General features: G+C 35.1%; 1 protein-coding gene across 1 annotated transcript in view; it reads left to right on the top strand.

Annotated features, from left to right (window-relative positions):
- Positions 1-3,389: 3,389 nt before the first annotated feature.
- LOC132546153 (transcription initiation factor TFIID subunit 1-like) overlaps positions 3,390-21,011 on the top strand; it is a 33,213-nt gene continuing 15,591 nt past the window's right edge. Inside the window, 26 exon segments of the mRNA XM_060209859.1 lie at positions 3,390-3,464; positions 4,662-4,878; positions 5,241-5,355; positions 5,551-5,667; positions 6,268-6,533; positions 6,732-6,846; positions 7,731-7,921; positions 8,221-8,400; positions 8,740-8,968; positions 9,131-9,232; positions 9,697-9,800; positions 10,065-10,187; positions 10,523-10,594; positions 11,447-11,560; positions 11,801-11,974; positions 13,360-13,533; positions 13,703-13,893; positions 14,545-14,659; positions 15,002-15,143; positions 17,303-17,433; positions 17,774-17,854; positions 18,428-18,697; positions 19,020-19,104; positions 19,897-19,958; positions 19,960-19,993; positions 20,634-20,761. Coding sequence (XP_060065842.1) covers positions 4,738-4,878; positions 5,241-5,355; positions 5,551-5,667; positions 6,268-6,533; positions 6,732-6,846; positions 7,731-7,921; positions 8,221-8,400; positions 8,740-8,968; positions 9,131-9,232; positions 9,697-9,800; positions 10,065-10,187; positions 10,523-10,594; positions 11,447-11,560; positions 11,801-11,974; positions 13,360-13,533; positions 13,703-13,893; positions 14,545-14,659; positions 15,002-15,143; positions 17,303-17,433; positions 17,774-17,854; positions 18,428-18,697; positions 19,020-19,104; positions 19,897-19,958; positions 19,960-19,993; positions 20,634-20,761 — 3,456 coding nt within the window. The 5' untranslated portion in view covers positions 3,390-3,464; positions 4,662-4,737.

Genomic DNA, 21,011 nt, shown 5'->3' with positions numbered 1-21,011 from the left:
GTTTTTTGTATGGGGTAATGGACGTTGTGAAATAGATTAGACTTGTTTTTTTTTTTACTTATATTGATTGCACCACCTATATTTAACACAAAGGAATACTGACTTGTCTGGATTCAAATGAAGATAAATTGAAGTGTCGATACTAATTATCGGATATTAACGGATTCAGTCGGGACGAATGTTCTGCTCTCTGAGTCAATGGATTAGAAACTTTGATCGTTTGAACCGTGCATTTCACTGCTAGCCTGACTTTAGACTAGTAATAATGACATTGTGAGAATGTATTTTCAGATGTTCAGATTGACATACATAATATGACTCTGACAATTTTTTTTGTTAATTTGTTTTTGAAAGCTTATACTGTATATGTTAAAATTGTTATCGCAATGGGTTTATGTATCTATAGAATGGGGTTTTTGTTAGGCTAGTTTTGTTAATACACAGTCTGTTTATACAATGGTAGTCTAGTTTTGTTTATACGCGGTCTGTTAATACACAGTCTGTTTATACAATGGTAGTCTAGTTTTGTTAATACACAGTCTGTTAATACACAGTCTGTTTATACAATGGTAGTCTAGTTTTGTTAATACACAGTCTGTTTATACGGTGTTAGTCTAGTTTTGTTAATACACAGTCTGTTAATACACAGTCTGTTTATACAATGGTAGTCTAGTTTTGTTAATACACAGTCTGTTTATACGATGTTAGTCTAGTTTTGTTAATACACAGTCTTTTAATACACAGTCTGTTTATACAATGGTAGTCTAGTTTTGTTAATACACAGTCTGTTTATACACGGTCTGTTAATACACAGTCTGTTTATACGCGGTCTGTTAATACACAGTCTGTTAATACACAGTCTGTTTATACACAGTCTGAAAATGACAATGGTAGTTTAGATTTGACAATGCTGGCTGTTTATAATAATGGTAGTTTAGTTTTGACAATGCTGGTAAGAGGAAGGCTTTTGGAGGGACAAGTGACGTCACGTTTTGGGGGTAAGGAAGGGGATGGTAAAGGGTGACGGTATTTCCCAAGTTGGCCAGGGTAGTTGCCTTCCAGGATTGGTACGCGGAACATAGCTGTACTCAAAGCGAAACTCGTTCGGTTATAGGTGATTCAGTATCCTGAAGGATAAACGTGAACTGAGGCATGGAAAGACTATCCAATGACAGCTGACAACGTCATGGAGGTGTTAAGATAGTTTCTGTCATGGTTTTTTGTCCGTATTTATTTCTAATCCATAGTTTTCTCCCTAACTTTCTACAATTCAGAATAGCCGTCAGTTCGTTCATTTCCGTCGGTTTCAATAGTGATTTTGTTTGTTTCCGCCATGCATGAAATCAGAGATGTATATAACACATGTATTATTAATATCTCTGATTAAAAGATTGTCTTTTTTTTAAATCTGAAAAAATCCCTTTTGTATAGGAGCGTGGGAGCATGTAAAACCGAAAAAACCGCGAATGTATCAAAAGATTGAGCATAATCAGTAGTATATATAGTATACAGTGCGTATTTAAAGACATTTATGATAGAATGATCTATATAAAGGATCATCATAGATATTGTGTTAAAGATGTTGTATGACGACGCTAATCGTCGTTATTCGTATAAAAAAATCTTGGCGTCATCGAACTACAGTGCAAGGGAGGTAACTCGGTGATAACGTAGTCCCACTTCATTGCAAGTCTGTCGCCACATACTTTTAGTACACTCAGCCGACTATAGTTTTATGATTACGTATGGTTTTTTGTTTGTGTTTTTAATTTGAAGTTAGTTTTTTTAGAACTTTTAGCAGCTTCATGTACATCTAATACACTTCTGCAAAATAAAACATTGGTAGACCAACGTGAATGTTTTCTATTTGTGTATTTCACTGCTGGCCAGCAATGGTGTGAAAGTATTTAAACTCGGCTCTGATGTATTATAACTTATGTTTTTCAACTGTATGTTGAAGTTCCAACAGCACGTCACAAGTCACTAGTTCCTGATATAAATGTTCATTTTTTTGCGAATTCATATATTAACTTGTTAAGAGTGTCTTGTATGTCTTGATGTCGATCTCTTTATGAGTGTGACTTTATATTGCCATTAAACGTTAAATCTAGAACTGGGTTGCCAAGAATAGTCCTAACACAGACGTAATCATTAGCTCGTCTGGTCCGATGGATTAAAGAACATGATAATGTCATGACATTGTGTCCCGGCGTCTGTCCTGCAATGTCCATTCATCCGGGGTTTTTTGTTCTTTTTTCATATACAAAGAAAACGGAGGGGACTGTTACCTCTTTTTATAGCATCCTTGAAGAAGACACGATTTTTTAAACAAGTGGGTCTGGACCATCCGGGTCCTAAGGGCGGGTCAAGAAAAGAAAGTAATGCTTTGATCTTCAAAATGTTCTGAGTATAGCAAGGGCACTCAATATGTACAAACGGCGGGTCTTGAATCCCAGGGGCCTGAGAGGCGAAATAGTATTTTCAGGGAAGTAGAGGTAACTTCATCTGTGAAATCCCGATTGTCCTTCTGCCCCGGAATAAAGGGACTTCAGACAAACTTTGGTTTGTACGTAACTAGAACATCGACTAAGTACTGACTTGGTCCACTGGGTCTCCACCTCCCATCTTTCACCACTAGAGGGTCCTATACAGAAAATAAGGGAAATAAATTGATCTGGAGCTAGGGGTGCATATGGCCCATTTACAGCAAATTGTGTCCATTTTATAGCCTTCTAATCGTCGGATCTGTTGGAAGAGGCCTGTTTCTATTTCAGTTGTATTTAAACAGTGAGCATAAAGCCATATGGGCCCTGACATACAATGTAGAACGATTTCTGTAAAATTCGTCGGATGTATGGCTTGGGTATGGGCTTGTGACAGGGAAGAGTTTGGTGTTAAACGGCGAGCATCCCGTCATGGTAGGGACCAATTAGGTACAAATAGAACATTTTCCCGTAATATAACGGTATCTGGTATTGAAACGACGGCAAAAAGTAGTCCAAATATTGAATCTTAAGCATAATACAGTTTGGGTACCGGGGAAGGATTTTTGCACAAGGTGATTGTCGGAAATAACCGGGTTGAAGATGGGGAAATCCGTTACAGTACGGACTTCGAATTCGATCGTAATATTTTTAAGTCTCTGACAGCGTGATTTAATCATTATTCAGCATTGAACATATGTGTCTGCTGTGTTATTATAGTGTACTTTAGATATCAAAGACCATTTCATCGGAATTCTGTTGGTATTCCTCCGAAATATCCTCAAATATACTGGTTCAAATTATCTCGCAGTGCCTGGGAAAGAGGTTATTATCTCCCCTTCTTACAATATTTATTTACAGGTGGCGCTATATTTAAAGATGGCGTATATGCATGTACCGCCCTATCGAGATTGTGGAAAATGTGCAATAGTTGCCGGTTAATGGAATCAGATTTTTTCAATGCCTTCTAGAATGGATGATGTAAGCAACCATGCCTGTTAGGCTTAGACGGACACATGTTTAGAGATGTTCCTAATTATATAATCTGTAATACAGATAATTAACACCAGTACAAGTCGAAGTGTATTCGTTGTCTGGTGTAAGGACATAATTAAAGTGATCACATATATAATAAGTAGAACGAATACTTGTAACGGTCCGTCTAGGTTAGCCTTGATATACCTAAGTTACAAGGGAAATCTTAACATGCTTGAATCTGGAGAAGCACTGGAACTGCAACACCGGTCACTCGCTCAAGTCCAGTGGTGTTAACAGCCTGATTAATCGTGAAATTACTGCATTGTATAAATACAGCATTTTTTCCCCGAATTGTGACATAAATTCATTTTCATTGATTAAGTGATGATTGTCATTCATCTTTAAACGCTGGTGTAGATTTTTTTGTTTACCTCTAATCTCTGTTTAATTTCATAACTTCTGCACTCATTTGAGATAATTTGAGTTGCAATTGGGAACAATAAGCTTCGAGATGGAATTTTCTTCTTAAAAAGGAAATTTCTGAGTTGTTTTTTTTATTCAGGAATCGTTTTGCTGCCTTCACTGAAATAACATAATTACAATAATACTGGGTACTTTTTCTCTATGTGTTCTTCAATATTATCACTCTTTTATTCTCGTCTAAAAATGTGGAACCAAAGACGAGAGAAAATTAAAAAGTACATTGTGTCTATTTGGCTTTGTTGAAAGTATCTGGTTATATATCAGATTATTTTATTTCCTGCAACTTCTCCTTTCTTTTCTTTTGATTTTTTAACCATTTCTTCAATTATAAAAAGAAACTTCAATTAAGTAACAGATTTCAGCTGTGAACACTGAAAATATTAAGATCTGCAATGAAGCAATTGGACAGTGATGTTGTGATCAATGCACTAGTACAGATCAGATATGTATGTATTTGTGAATACACTAGCAGTTTGCATGAGAATGTACATTGTCAAGAGTTTTTGTCCTTGGAAATTGAGTAACCAAGGATATTCACTGAATAAGGAAGTTTCCTATATAATCTATTGGTAATCAGCATAATTTTAACTTGGTAAACATGAAAAGAATAGGAATCAGAAAATCTTAAAAGTATCATAACATCTTATTAAGATTTCAGATGACCCGTTAAACCATATATGCTGATCTCCCTAACTTTTGACAAAACTTTTTTTAAAGGACTACAGAGCATCTTAATTCACATTATGGATCATACTAGGGGATTTCTTAGTCTGAAATTTGACAATTGACCAAGATGGACAGTGAAGAGGAACATGATCATGACCATGATCATGATCATGATGGCGAAGGTACAGGGGCTGTGTCATCCCTCACTGGTTTTCTGTTTGGGAACATTGATAAGAAGGGAGACCTTGAAGAGGATTTCTTGGATGAGGTAATTAAGGGACACTTAAGAGAGAAATCATTTACTTATCATCTTTTTCTCAGGAGGAGCATCTTTTTTTCCACAACAAATTTTGTTCCTTTTGAAAAATTAAAAATTAAAATCTTTCTCATGAAAGATACTTTTCAATGAATATTGCTTACTCTGTTTATTTTTAAGTAAAGTTTCGCTTAAATGATAGTTCATGTATATATGCATTACAAAAACAATGTATACACATATCTCAGTAGCTTCTTGATTGTTTCATATAGTCTCAGCAACAACAATGTTTTGCTGTACATAACAAAGTGCTTGTGGTCAGTATTGTGTGATAGATATGACTTTTTGATCACACATAATGATATTTTTAACAGGAATCAAAACGCCATCTTGGATCCTTGAGTGCTCTTGGAGGAATTGGAACCATGGTGCGAGAGATAACCGAGGACCAGGGAGCCACTGAGGGAGGGGAACAGGAGGAACCAAGCTGTAAGTACCCTTAGGAATAATATACAGTATAGAATGAAGTATTCAGGACACAAATTTGTGGATTTTATTGTTTCGATAGCTGTCTTAATTTTGATAATAAGTTAAAGCCTTTCTCAATTCTTATCAAATCTGTTTAGGTGTTTTTTCATTTTGTGAAACTCTATAAAGAATTATTATTTTACTAATTTTTTTCAGTGAACTTTGAGAAAAAGGTGGCAGGAGCTGTAGATTATTCGGACATTACAGAGATGGCAGATGATGGGTCAGAGAGAGTACGGGAGGCCATGAGTACTCTACACTCACTCAAGTCAAGTCAGTATCTTGGTTCTTTATATACATGTCTGAGTTATTACCTATGAGCACTTAACATTAAATCAAGTCAAGTCAGTGTCTGGTATCTGTATAAAAGTCTGAGTTATTACCTATTAGCACTCAACACTTGCTCAAGTCAAATCATTGACTCTATATGCATGTTAGTGATGTTAAAAGTGAAAGGTATATTGAAGAGAGAACCAGTATGTTTATTCTGTGTTAAGAAATTCTTTTCATAAAAGAATTTATAAATAACTACCAGATAATAATTTTTATATATTTCAATGTTCTTCCGTAATTTTGTGAATATAATTAAAGTACTCTCATTGTTATCTTTATAATGAATATGACAAACCCATGGATGTAAAATGTCTAACCATCAGAAGAAAAGGACAATACTTTTTAAGCAGTGATGTAATTTTGATAACATCTTTATCACAGCAATGTGAATCTTGTACAGCTTTTTGTTGTAAGTGAATGCATTTTCAGGACTGAATCTTTGACCACAACAAAATAATGATCTGATCAGGGCCGCTTTTCTATGATGTTAAGATCTTGAAGGAAATTGTATATCGTTTAACAAACATTTTATTGCTGTAGGTAATGAAGAGGATGACTATGATGAGGATGATAATAAATTGATGCCTCCTCCCTCCTGGCTTCCAAACAAATCAGGCAAGGTGGAGGGGGAAGGAGGGGAACTAGGTAGCCTTGGGAATCATGTTCAGACCCAAGCAAAGTCTGAAAAGGGTTCACCTGATAGTTCAGACAAGTCCAAGTTTAAGACCCCATTGGCAGCCATGTTGCCCCCCGAGTTGGCTACAGTAGAGGTTACCACACTGTTTCCAGAGTTTCAACATGGAGAGGTATATTGTAATTCATTGCTCTTTTATGAAAAAATTGATTTTCAATTAGTGTCAAGTATATTTCATGCAGGTATCATTTTAAGCTTAATCCTCCAGAAATACTATAAGAGGTACTGGTAAATGCTACAGTGTATTTTGATATTATTAGTTGTACCTACTTCATTACCTTCACTTGCCATAACTTTCTAAAATCTACAGGTCCTGAGATTTTCCCGTCTCTTCAAACCTGTTCATACACCCCATGTCTGGAGAAGGAAAAAGAAAAAAAAGACAGAAGATGAAGATCAAGAAGAAGCAGAATTGAAGAAAAAAGGTAAACTGAAATGGAATGTCATCACAAGAAATTGTAGAGAAATTCTTTGTGAAGATGCTGTTTGGGAGATATAGCTGAATATTAATGCTTTAGAAAGAAACAAGGTGAACTTTTTGAAAGGTCAGTGAAGTGGCCTTACGAAGATGAGTAACAAAAAGATATCTTCTCAATTTGATTTGTTATATATATTATTATATAGGACACATGAAGTAGTGACTGAATTTTTATAACAGAAATCCAATGTTTTTTTTTAAAGAATTTGTCTAAAAGAGTTCTCTTGGCAGTGAGTCAAAATTTTGATAGGGAATGGAAAAATAACTTTATAAATAAATACAGAAATAATTTTTCATCAGTTATTTTTATCCTGGTAGTCGTCTCAGTGGTTGTCTGGTGCCAAGATAAAATATGCTTTAAATTTAGCTATGGAACATCCGTTTAGATGATAAATTTTGGAGGACATTTACAAGGTTGTTTGAAAGTTTACTAATGACCCGAAAATGATTTAGATTTGATGTTTTATTTAAGAGAAGCTTTTCATTTTACTTTAGTGTTGACTGCTTCTCATATTTTTCTTGACTTTGATCTTTTGTGGACTTTGCTCTGTTTAGCAAAGAACAAAGGTTTGTGAAGGAGATAATAAAAAATTAGTTTGGAGAAGCCTGTTGATCTGTGTGATTTTTTTCTCTGCAAACTTTTCAGAACATATGAATTTTGTAGTAAAAGCAGATTTTAACTGATATTCTTGACTTCTTTTGATGTTATAAATGTATTAAAACATTTCTCAGTCATGGCATCATCGGAACATTGTTATTGCTCTTTCTTGAAAAGTTCTTGGATGGGTCTTACTCAGACTTCATTTTAGATGAAATACTCTTTATTCACAGAAGAAGAGAAGAAGATGTCTCCATTACAGAAGATGATAGCTCATGCTAATGAAGGAAAAGAACAGTCTGAAAGCCTCTCAGACTCTAATACAGTTGAGGACATGCAAACAGACGAGGATAATGAGGAGGAGGACTTTCAGTTGAATCTGGGAAGACCAGCCCTGCCTGAGGAGTGCCTTTCTGATGATGAGGTTAATAAATCTTCATTTTGTCTGAATGCATATCTATTGCAGTATATGATCGTTGTCTGCAGAAATCATAAAATGCATGGTATTAACTACTCAAAATAGGTTTTTAAAAGTATTGTTCCCAGCAGTGTTTTTGACAAATTTTGATTTTGTAAAAGTATTAATGTGCAAATTTAGCATAGGCGATAAGTATTTGTTAAAAATTGCCTTTTGAAAACTGTTTGTTATAAAATTTGTCTGGCCTATATATGATTTAAAAATGATCAGAAACTTCATGATATTTGTGGGACTTAATTTGACAGGAAAAAATGCTGAGAACAGAAGAAGAGAAATCTACAACTGACCAGAATAAAATTTTGGGAGAGACAGAGCAAAGTGTGAAAATAGAACCCTGGCGATATGGTCCTGCTCAATACTGGTATGATTTCATGGGTGTGGATGATTTGGGACGTGACTTTGACTACGGCTTCAAACTCAAACAGGTATGGTTGACTGGTAGGATCAGTTAAAGGACAGTGTTGTATTGCTAAATATTTCCTGTTGAATACTGATGTGTGTTTCTAAGTGGGATAGTGTGAGATTTGGGTGATCTGTTGGAACAATGGATATCATTATTACAGCCAGTTACCAAGAATGTTTGAGTGTTTTTTCCAGGTTACTCTGGTTTTTTCACATTCACATTTCCTGTATCTTACCAAGAGGACTAGCATTAGTAACTGACAGAAGTTGGTCAAACTTGTTTCATAATTATTGTAAAATAAGTTTTTGTGCATTTAAAGATTTCTGCATTGTGACTGTTAATTATATGAATGTTATTTCAGGAGAGCACTGATTTGGAAAATGAAATTTGTGCTAATCCAAACCCAAAGAAGGTAGAGTTTTCTGATGAGGTGTTCCTGATGGTGACTCAGCTGCAGTGGGAAGATGATATCATATGGAATGGGGAAGATGTGAAACATAAGGTGATTGCATCCCTCAAACAAAAGGCTCCCTCTGCTGGCTGGATCCCCAGCACTTCTCATCGCACTGCTACCCAGTTCACCACTCAGGGTAAGAATATTGTTCTCAAAGTTTTATTTCTATCTAAAAAAAAACAGAAAGGAATTTTAATGTGATGGTTTTGCTCAGTATCTTCACTTCGATCTGGATTTTGAAGTAATTTGAGAGAAAACAATCCGAGTGTATGTGTAATAAAGGTCTGATGACTTGCAGGGAAACCTAATGATATCATCAGTGGATTGACACCCAAAGTACCAATCCTAAATCCTGGCTACTCAAAGACTATCCCTGGCATGTCTCCCATTATAAAACAAGGTCAGTATCACAAGTTCATTACCATATTCTCAAGGTCATCATCAGCACAAATCTCTTGCTGTTACCACAAGTTCATCCATGTAATCACAAGGTCATCATATAATCTCAAGTTCATCCATGTAATCTCTCATCATTACTATAAGTCATAACCTTGAAGGTCCTCTGTGTAATCACATTTATATTATCTCAGATCATCAATGTAATCTCAATGTGAGTATTACCACAAAGTCACACAAGTAAACTTTTGTCATAATCTAAAGGTCATCCTTGCAATCTCAGGTTCATTACTACTGCAAGGTCATGTTATCACTGCAAGGTCATGTTATCACTGCAAGGTCATGTTATCACTGCAAGGTCATGTTATCTCAAGTTAGCTTATTTTAATTGAATTGTCAGTAACATATGTATGATACAGGTGAATACATGCAACACATAGTAGTAGTGTATTGTTGTTTTATGTTTAGGAGATGGCGCTGATTCCAAGGAGAAGATTTACTCTATATTTCCTATAGAGAATCAGGAACTAATTTATGGCCGCTGGGAGGATGACATCATTTGGGATGCAGAGGTGTGTCACTCAGTCATCTTTTTTACCGTGTTGCTCACTTACACAAAATAACATAAAATTTCAGCTATTTATATACTTATTATTATTGACCAATGTGAGTTATGTGAATAATTTAAGTGAATAATCTTTGTATATTCTGATTTATGTGTGAAACAAACCATCAGTCCACAAATGATATCAAAGAAACAGCTAACATGATTTAGAGACTGGCTGATGTTGCAATGAACATGTTCTAATAAACAGATGCTTCATGTTATTTTACAGAATATGACTAAGATCCCAAAGCCACAAGTCTTGACGCTGGACCCAAACGATGAAAACATTATACTGGAACTGCCAGAGGATAATGACCCCGATGCCAAATCTGTACCCGCTAAAAAAGAAAAGGTCAGTTCTTTAAATATCTGTCAATGTTGATGGAGAATGTCCTTTATTAAATTCTTCAAGTTTACCTGAAATAGTATGCATTCATTGTTGACTAAACTGTAAACAAAATTCATTGAATACCTCCAAAGTCAATTTCTTAGTCATTTTAACATTTTGGGTCATAATAAACTGTCTGAAATTTGGCATTTTTGTTTGCGAAATATAGAAATATTTCAAATAAAAATTAAGTAATGTAAAAATAAATTAAGTTTGGAATTATTTCATGATTCTTCATTACTAATGATCTGATCTCAACTTGATATTTCTTTAGCTTGTCAGTTTGAAATACATTGCAGGAGATTAAGAAGTCAAAGCTGTTACTAAACAAAGCTGGTATTACTAAAGAGGAAGAGGAAGACGAGGAAAAGGTAGAGTGACAGAAGAAGGCAGGGCTCTCGATCTGCCAGATTTGGGGCCGAATATTCCCAATGCAAAATAGTATCTTTTTTTCCCAATTTAGACCCCAAGTTTTCCCAATTCTAAGGAAAACGCAGCTATTTTTCCCAATTCTAAGAGCCCCGGGCCCCAGTCCCAAAATGGGGTGTGAGAGCCCTGGAAGGTTTCAGATAGATCTGCTGGATTACAATAGAATATATTGTGAACAGTGATTAGCATGTCTAGATATCATTGATGTCTTATGACTTCTGATTGGCTTATTATTTTTAGCTATTCTGTTGTCCCAACATTGTTCATATTTTGTGGAAGAAATACACCTGAGCCAGTTTTACATCAACTGATTAATGTTTATATTCTATATTAATGTCCATTTCACACAAAATGCCAGGGGGATATATTGTCGTGGAGACAAAATCAGGAAGTAGGACTAGAACAAGCAAGAGACACAGTTAATTCATTAATAAGGCTTGTCTCAAGAAAGCTGATTGGAAGTATTATTTACATTGAGACTCCATTACTAGTGACAGTATCTCTAACAATGAAGACATTTCATTCTCGGGTCACGTGTTATTAAAAAAAACGAACTTGAAAATATTTGCAAAAAACAAAACAAAAAAACAAAAACAAAAAAAAACATAACACAGGACTAGAATACAAGGTTAAAGTAATAGATTGAATCTCACTGCATGCTTGGTCTGAAAAAATGTGATAGTGAATTAAAATTGACATAAGTTATAATGAATGGCATGATACAGTGTACAGTAAAAGAAGATTTGTTTCTAAATTTTATCATCATAATTGGTTTATTTTTTTTCATTTTTAAGAATGCACCCAATCTACAGGAGAAGGATCCATTTAATATTTCTAATGATGAATACTATAGTCCAAAAACTATGGAGAATGCAGTGAAAGGCAACCTTGGGGGAAGCCTTATCCAGGTAAAGAGACTTGGTTTGAGGCAATGTCATTCTGAATAAAAATACAATACATGTGAAATATGAGAGGCAAAAATAACTTTTTTTACATTGTCTTCACTAGAAGTGTACAATATTTGAAATTTTGAAATTTATTTATCAAATCTAATTAAGCTTTTAAACTTTGTATGCTGTTATTTTCTTCCTGAAGTGCATTTTTATATCCTTGTTATTGACATTTTCTGTCTCCTCATTTTACAACAGCATTCCACACCTAGTCTTGAGCTGCGACAGCCATTCTTCCCTACATATATGGGCATTGGGAAGCTTCGCACTTTCCACAGAAATACCCTTAAGAGGTACTCCCATGGGACCTTGTCTCTGCCTGGTCCACACCCAGTACTGCCTCTCCTCAAACAGATCAAGAGGAAGGCAAGGGTAAGTATTTCTCTATTGTTCTGTAAATATTTGATCTCCTTATTCTTATTCTAATTAATTTAAGTCTAATCTGACTTATATATTCTATACGTTTGTGGAAATATGTGAAACAATTACCGTAAAAACCCACGTAATGTCCGCATCTGTGTAATGTCCGCACCCCTTTTTTGACACAAAAATCTGGGGAAAAAACCCACCTTCCATGTAATGTCCGCGGGTAAAAAATGCAAATTGAAGCTGCCGATTTCATTTCACGTACGCTAATGTCGTAATGGCCGAGAGCATGTCGCATTGTGTATAACTTACAGGTACCATTCAAGAATTCACTTAATTGTTTATAACAACAGTTATTCTCCATAATGGTACAGTAAGCTTACCAGTATGACAAGTCCTCATTTCGATAATTGGTGTTTTGATAAGGGTTAGCCCAGCAGTGTTATAAACAGCTTGGGTCGTCTCCTCACCTCGAGTGTGAGTGAGTGACAGCGTGTGATTAGCCAATTAACGATAACTATACAGTAACATGACCCGCCCATGACCCACGGCGCCACTGACCCTACTGACACACCATCAGACGACGAGAACGCCATTTATTACAAAGACCAGACAGAGGAAGACAACTTCAACGCCGAGGAGTTCTTCCACAGTGACGACGACGACTTCTGGGGTTTCGAGAAACGCTATTAAACCGGCCTGCTATGTATTAAGACTTTCTGATAAACGATCCATAATCAATAAAACGTCTGATTATTTATTTTATGTAATATTCTTGTACATGTTATTTATTGTTATTTTGTAAATAAAATGTAGAATGAAAATGTTGTGTTATTTTGTATATGCTCACGGGTATGCTTTTTCAATGGGGAAGGGGAATAACTCTAACTTTATTCATGAGACAAAGTCAAACAAAATGGCTTCCTATTACGAAGGACGACACAATACGAACCTGTAACGAGAAATTGGAAGGAATTAACCATGGAAACTATAATAAATAATCATAAATAATCATAGAAAAAACCATAGAACGATAATATCAGATATGCTTGGCTTTTAAGAACACAATTCAAGGAGATATGATATGAATTGTCGGAAGGAAAAAAGTGTCATTTCCTCTATATCTCTGTAATGTCCGCACCCCCTTTTTTGGATTGATTTTCGGTGAAAAAAAGTGCGGACATTACATGGGTTTTTACGGTAACACAAATTAATTATTTAAGGTTAATGATATAGAGTGGTATGCACAGTTTTGGATATGTTATCCACTTGAAATAAAAAAAATCAAAGAAAATCTGAACTTCAACAGAAATAGGTTTTATTCCTTGCAACATCAGGGATACGTCTAGGTAGCTGTATATAATGAGTTAAAGCATGTTCATTTGTTGTAGCTAAGGGAGCAAGAGAGACAAGCATATGGAGGGGGTGAGATTTTCTTCATGAGGAACGCCCAGGATCTAACTGGAATGGATGGGGAACTGATTCTGGCTGAGTACTCAGAGGAGTATCCTCCCTTAGTAATGCAAACTGGCATGGCAACGAAAATAAAGAATTACTACAAAAGAGTAGGTGGAAGAAAACTTTGTACCATTAATGATTTTCACCATACTGAAACTGAATGAGTTAAGTCTAGAGATTCACAAGTTCTGTCACGTCTTTAGTAGAAATAACAGTTTTGTACAGTAGAGAAGGTATTCTGATGTTTGAAAATGCTTCAAAATTTTTTTTTTCCAGAAACCAGGGAAGGATGCAAGCCCCCCTCAGTATAAATACGGTGAGCTGGCCTATGCACATACATCTCCCTTCCTTGGAACACTCAGTCCAGGACAATGTATCCAGGCATTTGAGAATAACATGTTCCGTGCATCAATTTTTGAACACAAGGTACCTGAGACAGACTTTGTCATCATCAGGAAAAGAGATAAGTAAGTGTCATAACTATTTATTTACTTAAATTATTAACTTACCGTATTCATCCTAAAATTAGCTCAGGAAGTCAACAAGTAAACTCTGACCTAAATGATGGAGATAGGCTTTTTACAGAAAATAAGCTTAATATTTATTCATATTTATTCTAGTGTAACATCAATAGATATAGTTGAGCTTATTTGCCAGGCATGGGCTTTCTGCTGGATAAATACGGTAACATTTAATTAACAAAGAAGTTAAATAGAGTGTCTCTGTTGTTTATCTTACATAAATTACTTAACAAAGTGCGATTTTCAAATACCCAAGATACATGTCAGTAATTGGTAGCAGGTCATCATAGGGTGTTGTTTTTCTCTCCACTACCTTCCACAGTTCAGAGTTGTAATCAGTCAAAGAGGCAAGAAATGATTATCTGTTGTTTTTATTTAAACAACACCTCTGATGAATGTTCAGATATACAATCAAACTGTGACATCATCGGTGAATATCATTTGTATACTAGTAAGTCCGTAAAAACCTGCAATTACCTCATGTTCTAGCACTAAACCAATCAAATGTTCTATCGTTTACCAAGGAGGTATAATACGTGGATTGCCTAAGATGTTTTGTATACACCTGTCAGGAAATACTATGTTTTTCTTGTGTAGTTACTACATTAGAGAGGTGGCAACCATATACTGTGTGGGACAGGAAGCAACATTAACAGAGGTGCCAGGGCCCAATTCTAAGCGAGCTAACAACTTCATAAGGGATTTCCTACAGGTACTCAAACACAGTTGTCTAGGTGGAAAAATATTTCTGGTGATGCATTGAGTTATATAAAGCCATCTTCAGCAGAAACATTACTGAATGCTGTGTAAGCTTGATAAATTTTACTTCTCTGATAACTTGGCTAGGATAGTCTAGTATATAAGATATCCCAGATTCAATCTCTAGCTGTAGCTCAAAAGAAATTGTAGAAAACCTTTCCCTTTCCAAGGTGTTGCGAAGAAACAAAATATGAAATTACATCACTCTGATGGTAGAATACAATTTTTTATTTAGGATGTATTGAATGATAGTTATTTCAACCTCCAGACTAATTTTCCTGATTGATGTTTGTAGGTTTTCATCTATCGACTCTTTTGGAAAAGCAAAGATACACCAAAGAGGATCAAAATGGATGACATCAAACATGCATTCCCCTCACATTCTGAGAGCAGCATCAGAAAACGTCTCAAACTTTGTGCAGATTTTAAACGCACAGGTAAGTTTCCAGACATGAAGCATGGATAATTTTGTTTTGAAAGAGAGAATTTTAGGAGAATTTCACAATCTCATCTTGAATAACAAAGGACCTTGTGTTTAGAAGGTAAAATAAATAACTTATTCATTTTTTGTGACTTTACTGCACGGCTATACTGATACTATTAGACAAGAATTGTTATGTAAATAGAAAATAAATGTGATAAAAAGACTTATCTATTAATCATCATGTTTTGTTTCATTTTGGTTTTTGTTGGGTCCAATTTTGCACCTTTTATTTAGAATAAAATCATTTGTCCCTGGAAATTGAATCTTTCAGAGGAGCCAGATAAATATGGTAGTGATGTATTTTAAGTGTTGATTGAGAAGGACCAACTCAGAGACATTAGCTATAAGATGTTAAGTGATTTGCAAATACTGTACACCAAACAATTCTGCCCAATGTGCTTTGACCTGATGGAAACTTAAACTTACTCCTTAGGATCCACTGGAATATAAACCGTTAAGTGTTACATATGTCTGCATGGCATGTCCCAAAACAATATTAACACTGCTTCAAGTGTGCTTATGTATCTGGGTGACAAAGTCAAGACCACTGCTACTATTACAGAAAATTGTCAACCATTCAGTGACATCACTCTGATAACTTTTAATAAACATTATGACTTAAAGTACATAAAAAAATCTGTGAGAATACCTTGGATGAATTTACAATCATATTTTAGTACAAATAATGCCCTTCCTGTTTAAGAGTTTTTTTTTTACATTTGATCTAAAAAAATTCAGTATAAGACATTGTATATTGTTTGGAAATACAAGTCTAACATGCTGACTGAAATTGCCATCTTGGGTCTCTGTTTCTTCAGCTACTCATTCAACTTGCTGTGTATATCAATAATATTGATATGCCTTGGCCACGATTATGCTAAATGGTTCATCATCAATATCATTTTGAAGAAATATTTTGTCTCAGATTTGGTCCGTTCACAGTTTGTGGCCTATCTGCGAAAGCTAATTGAGTGTGTTAGGATGGAAAGTCTCACTTGATATTTCCCATCTTTGTTGTGATAAAAGCCATTCATTTTAGTATCAGGTATTACATTGCATTAGACAATCTCAGCACATCAACAAATAGTTATATATTGATAGTCAGAGTCATTGGTATCAGTGGTTAAAGTAATGTACTACAATTATCTATGGTGGTTAACACCAATTACAGGGGTGGGGGTGCTCTTAAATGAGCTCTCTCTATAGATTTGGTGTTTTTTCACTGGGCAATGGAGCTGCAGTATGTTTCAGGCTTCAAGGTCATCATATTACTATTTCTCAGAAATTAGAAATTCATCAAATAGACCTAAGTACAGGAACATTTGTGTCTTAAAGACATTAAGTTTAACTTCGAATTAAAACTGGTCTATCGATGCATTGGTTACAACTGAGAAATATTTCTGCAGACAGTTATGTTTCCATCTTGGTCCTTCTGTCAACGTCAGGTTTACAGTGTTATGTTTCTATATTAGTGTTACAAGTTATTGGTTGTTTTATTGATACCAGCAGTGTTTACTATCTTCTTGTTACATTTGATGTTGTGAAACTTGTTCAGTGTTAAACATCCCTCTAATTGAACTGTACCTTGTCTAAATATCTAAATAACAGGCAAATGAACTAAGGATTCAGACGTTGATGTTTCACCATCCATATACTTCTTATTTATATAATATTTTTCATTTTCATTTCTTTTTATATTAGACCATGACTAAATTCTTTCCAGCTTAATCAAGAAAATTATCAATATCAATTTTCATTCTACAAAGAAATTTTGTACAGGATTCTGCACTTCATCAGTCATGTTATTTCAATGATATTGTAAATTGAAAGTATTATAATGTTTGCTGTCATAGTGATTTGCTCCAATCATAGATGATACTGATATGGTAGTGTGATAAGCTTAATAAAAAGTTAGCATAAATCTTTCATTTAAAATGTTCAGGTTAAGATTATAGGAATGAAAACAAGGTTGTTGGATAAGCGATTAAAAATTTGTAAATGAATGAATATTTTTAAGAATGATTTAGGTAAAAAGCAGACTTTCAAGAACTGGAATTGGTGTGAGTTTGGCTAAGAAGTTTTGTAATTGAATTGGCTTGTGATGTATGACAGGTATGGACTCTAACTGGTGGGTGTTGAAGCCAGACTTTCGCCTGCCAACGGAGGATGAGATGAGGGCTATGGTATCCCCGGAGCAGTGTTGTGCCTACTACAGTATGCTTGCCGCAGAACAGAGATTAAAGGTGAGCTCTCCTCATTGTTCTACAGGTCACCAGATATGTACCTTTCACCATTGTGTAAAAAAGTTATTTATTTGTATCTTTTGAAATATGATATATATGTAAAGAACTTATTTTATCTTTGTTTTGTGATAAACTTGCATAGATAGTATATACTGGGTTTTGTTATTTTTATTTTTTTTTTGCCAATATTACATTTGTTTGTGTAATGAATTATTACTGTGATGAGACTAAACCTTGCTTAAAGTGGAGTTGCATTAACAAATAAAACTTGTCAACAAAGAATGTAATTTTATTGTTTGAGCATTATTTCTGTGTTTTATTTATTGTTTTTGTTTTGTAGGATGCTGGGTATGGAGAGAGATCATTATTTGCTCCAGAGGATGATAATGAGGAGGAAACACAAATGAAGATTGAGGATGAGGTTTGTAAGAATGCGAAAGAATTTCTATCTAGATTTGTATATTTTGTAGGTAACAAACTGACACATTTCGTTGTTTTACTTTACCTGAGAATTTTCTGTATGATTCATTCTCACTGTAAGTATTGCTTCCCAGGAAATCTAGACATTATCTCTGAAAAATGAATCTCATCATTTGGAAGAGATATCTCTAAATCATGATTTTCATCATTCCGAGAGATAGCTCTGAATCATTATTCTCATCATGCCAAGAGATAGCTCTGAATAGTGATTCTCATCATTCCAAGAGATAGCTCTGAATTGTGATTCTCATCATTCTGAGAGATAGCTCTGAATCCTGATTCTCATCATACCGAGAGATATCTCTGAATCGTGATTCTCATCAATCTGAGAGATAGCTCTGAATCCTGATTCTCATCATACCGAGAGATATATCTGAATCATGATTCTCATAATTTCTGAGAGATATCTCTGAATCATGATTCTCATAATTTCCAAGAGATATCTCATTATCGTGATTCTCATCATTTCAGGGAAAGCTTTTGATTTTGCATTGAATCTCTTTATTTTTTTCAGGTGAAGACGGCTCCATGGAACACAACACGGGCGTACATTGCCTCTCTCAAGGGCAAATGTCTGCTAGACCTGACAGGTGTGGCCGACCCTACAGGATGTGGTGAGGGATTCTCCTATGTCAAGGTTCCAAATAAACCACAGCCTAAGGAAGAGGGCCAGCAGCAGACACCACAGAAAAAGACTGTCACTGGAACAGATGCTGATCTCCGCAAACTGTCGCTCAAGGATGCTAAACAGTTACTGAGAAAATTTGGACTGCCAGATTCAGAGGTACAGTTGCTGTGAAGGTTTACTTATTTTTTTTCAATTTTGTTTTTAATCTTTTTAGAGCTCAACTTAGTTCATATAACTATGCTGGGTTACAAAATGGGTACAAGTTACCAAAACTTAGAAAAAAAATCATGTTTGGTGGGTGAACATGACATTTGTCAAGTCTAGAATATTTCTATAATTTCATTTATATTCAGTTCTGTACACTTACAAAGTTATGTTTTGGGTTCTGGTACAATTTTTTCCAACCCAGATTGACTCAAACCCAACCTGTAATGGGTTACTCAGGTCGGTGTGATAACCCTATTTATTTTTACTACAGATTCGAAAGTTGTCTAGATGGGAGGTGATTGATGTAGTCAGAACCATGTCAACAGAACAGGCAAAGGCTGGACAAGACGGTCAAGGTTAGTTATCTGTTTGAAGGGGTTTTTAAATGTACAGGACAGCCTGAGGCTAGACAGGATAGTCAAGGCTATTGATCAATCCAAGGGTATTTATATATCTACAGGATAGCCCAAGGATTGACCAGATGGTCAAGGTTATTCTGTGTGAGAGTGTTGACATGTTTACAGAACAGGCTAACACTAGACAGGAGGGTCAAGGTCAGTAATCTGTGAGAGTGTTTACATGTCTGCAGAGCAGGCTAACACTAGACAGGAGGGTCAAGGTCAGTAATCTTTCTGAGAGTGATTTATGCAACTTAAATGAGAATGATTTTAAAACTTTTTAACTCCCAAAAGTGAATATGGATTATTTCTTTAGTACCTAAAAGCTAACCAGGTAACAACTGGATTTAAGGCACTGCCTTTATAGTCAATGACTTACCCTTATCTTCACATGTTAATACTGACATTTGAGATGTTGAGGTCAAAGCGACTTCATTTTCTAAATATTCAAGATGGCTTCTGCAAATGTTATGAATGACAATGTTTTACTTGATTACAGTTTGCATGGTGCTGTGATCAAGGCCTAGAGTACAGCTTTTAAGATAACTTGATCACTGAGGAAGAATTAAATTTTCCAATGGTTTTTCATCTGTTGATATGTTTTAAAAATATGTAAGCCTTAGGTTAGTCCCTTTTTTGATACTGCCATCAGAAACCCTGGTAAGAGGTTTTGTGAATAGATCTGATGTCCAAAGATTTCATTTTGTTGAAAGCTACATCTCAGTGATATGGACATTTCTGATGTTACAGTGGGTATGAGTAAGTTTGCCAGAGGGAATCGCTTCTCAGTGGCAGAGCATCAGGAACCCTGGTAAGAAGTTTTGCCAAAGAATTTTTGATGTCAGAAAACTGATGTTGAAAGCTACATTCAGTGATAGACATTTATCCTGATGTTACAGTGGGTATGAGAGTTTACATAATCGCTTCTTAGTGGTTAAACATACTTACAAAGTCAGAGAGTTTTTGACATGGCCAGGTAATTATTGAAAATCATTTATCCTTGTCTTGCCTAAACTTTTCCTTCCCAGAGCCAAGTCAGATTTCAACCAAATTTGGTAAGGAACATCATAAGAGGATGGCAATCATTTCATAAGTAAATGAAGTTGATTCAGTCTTTGGGGATGGGTGTTGGGATATCAACTAAATTGGTCAAGAGGTTATTTTGGAGAATATAGTCATTTCTTAAATATATAAGGTTGGATCATCTCCTGGAATGTAGAAATTTTCAAAGATTTGTCCTAATTAAAGTGTTTCATATTTTTGTTCCAAATGGATGCACTATGCAGTGGCTTAATCCTCTGGATGTTTGATTGTCATATGACCATTCAGTCCTATAAGATGTTGAAAAAATATACAAGACCAGCACAACTGTGGATGTGATCTAATGCCAGTATTCTTCTAATTAGAAATATGATAGAAATTGTGTTATTTACAATTTGTTCTTGAATATATTTAAATAAATGTTTACCTGTCTGCTGTGTTTTTTTACAGAGTATTATCCTCAAACGAAGTCTTGTCAACAGATGACGATTCCAGTTCTGGCAACGAATCTGACTTTGAGGAAATGGGCAAGAACCTTGAAAGCATGCTAGCAAATAAGAAAACAAGTTCTCAGGTATTATAACAGCTTCTGTGTTACATAAATATGGAAATATTGATGAGGCTGTAGATAAGACAGTTGATATACTGTAAAGGTTGTTTATTTTTAAGGATGGAAAAGATATACAAAAAAAGAGACACCTTGAAAATGCAGATAGAAGAGAAAACCATTGATGGTCTGATCTGATAGTTTTCATCCAATGTCAAATTGCCGTTACATTTAGTACTATCATGTATGTATAGTGTCATTATGTAAGCTTGTCAGA

The sequence above is a fragment of the Ylistrum balloti genome, unplaced genomic scaffold, assembly GCF_031769215.1.
Source record: "Ylistrum balloti isolate Yb309-2 unplaced genomic scaffold, AGI_CSIRO_Ybal_v1 Utg369876, whole genome shotgun sequence".
In the NCBI taxonomy this organism is placed as follows: Eukaryota; Metazoa; Mollusca; class Bivalvia; order Pectinida; family Pectinidae; genus Ylistrum; species Ylistrum balloti.
Note: the sequence above shows the minus strand (reverse complement) of the source record. Positions and strands in the feature narration are given on the sequence as shown.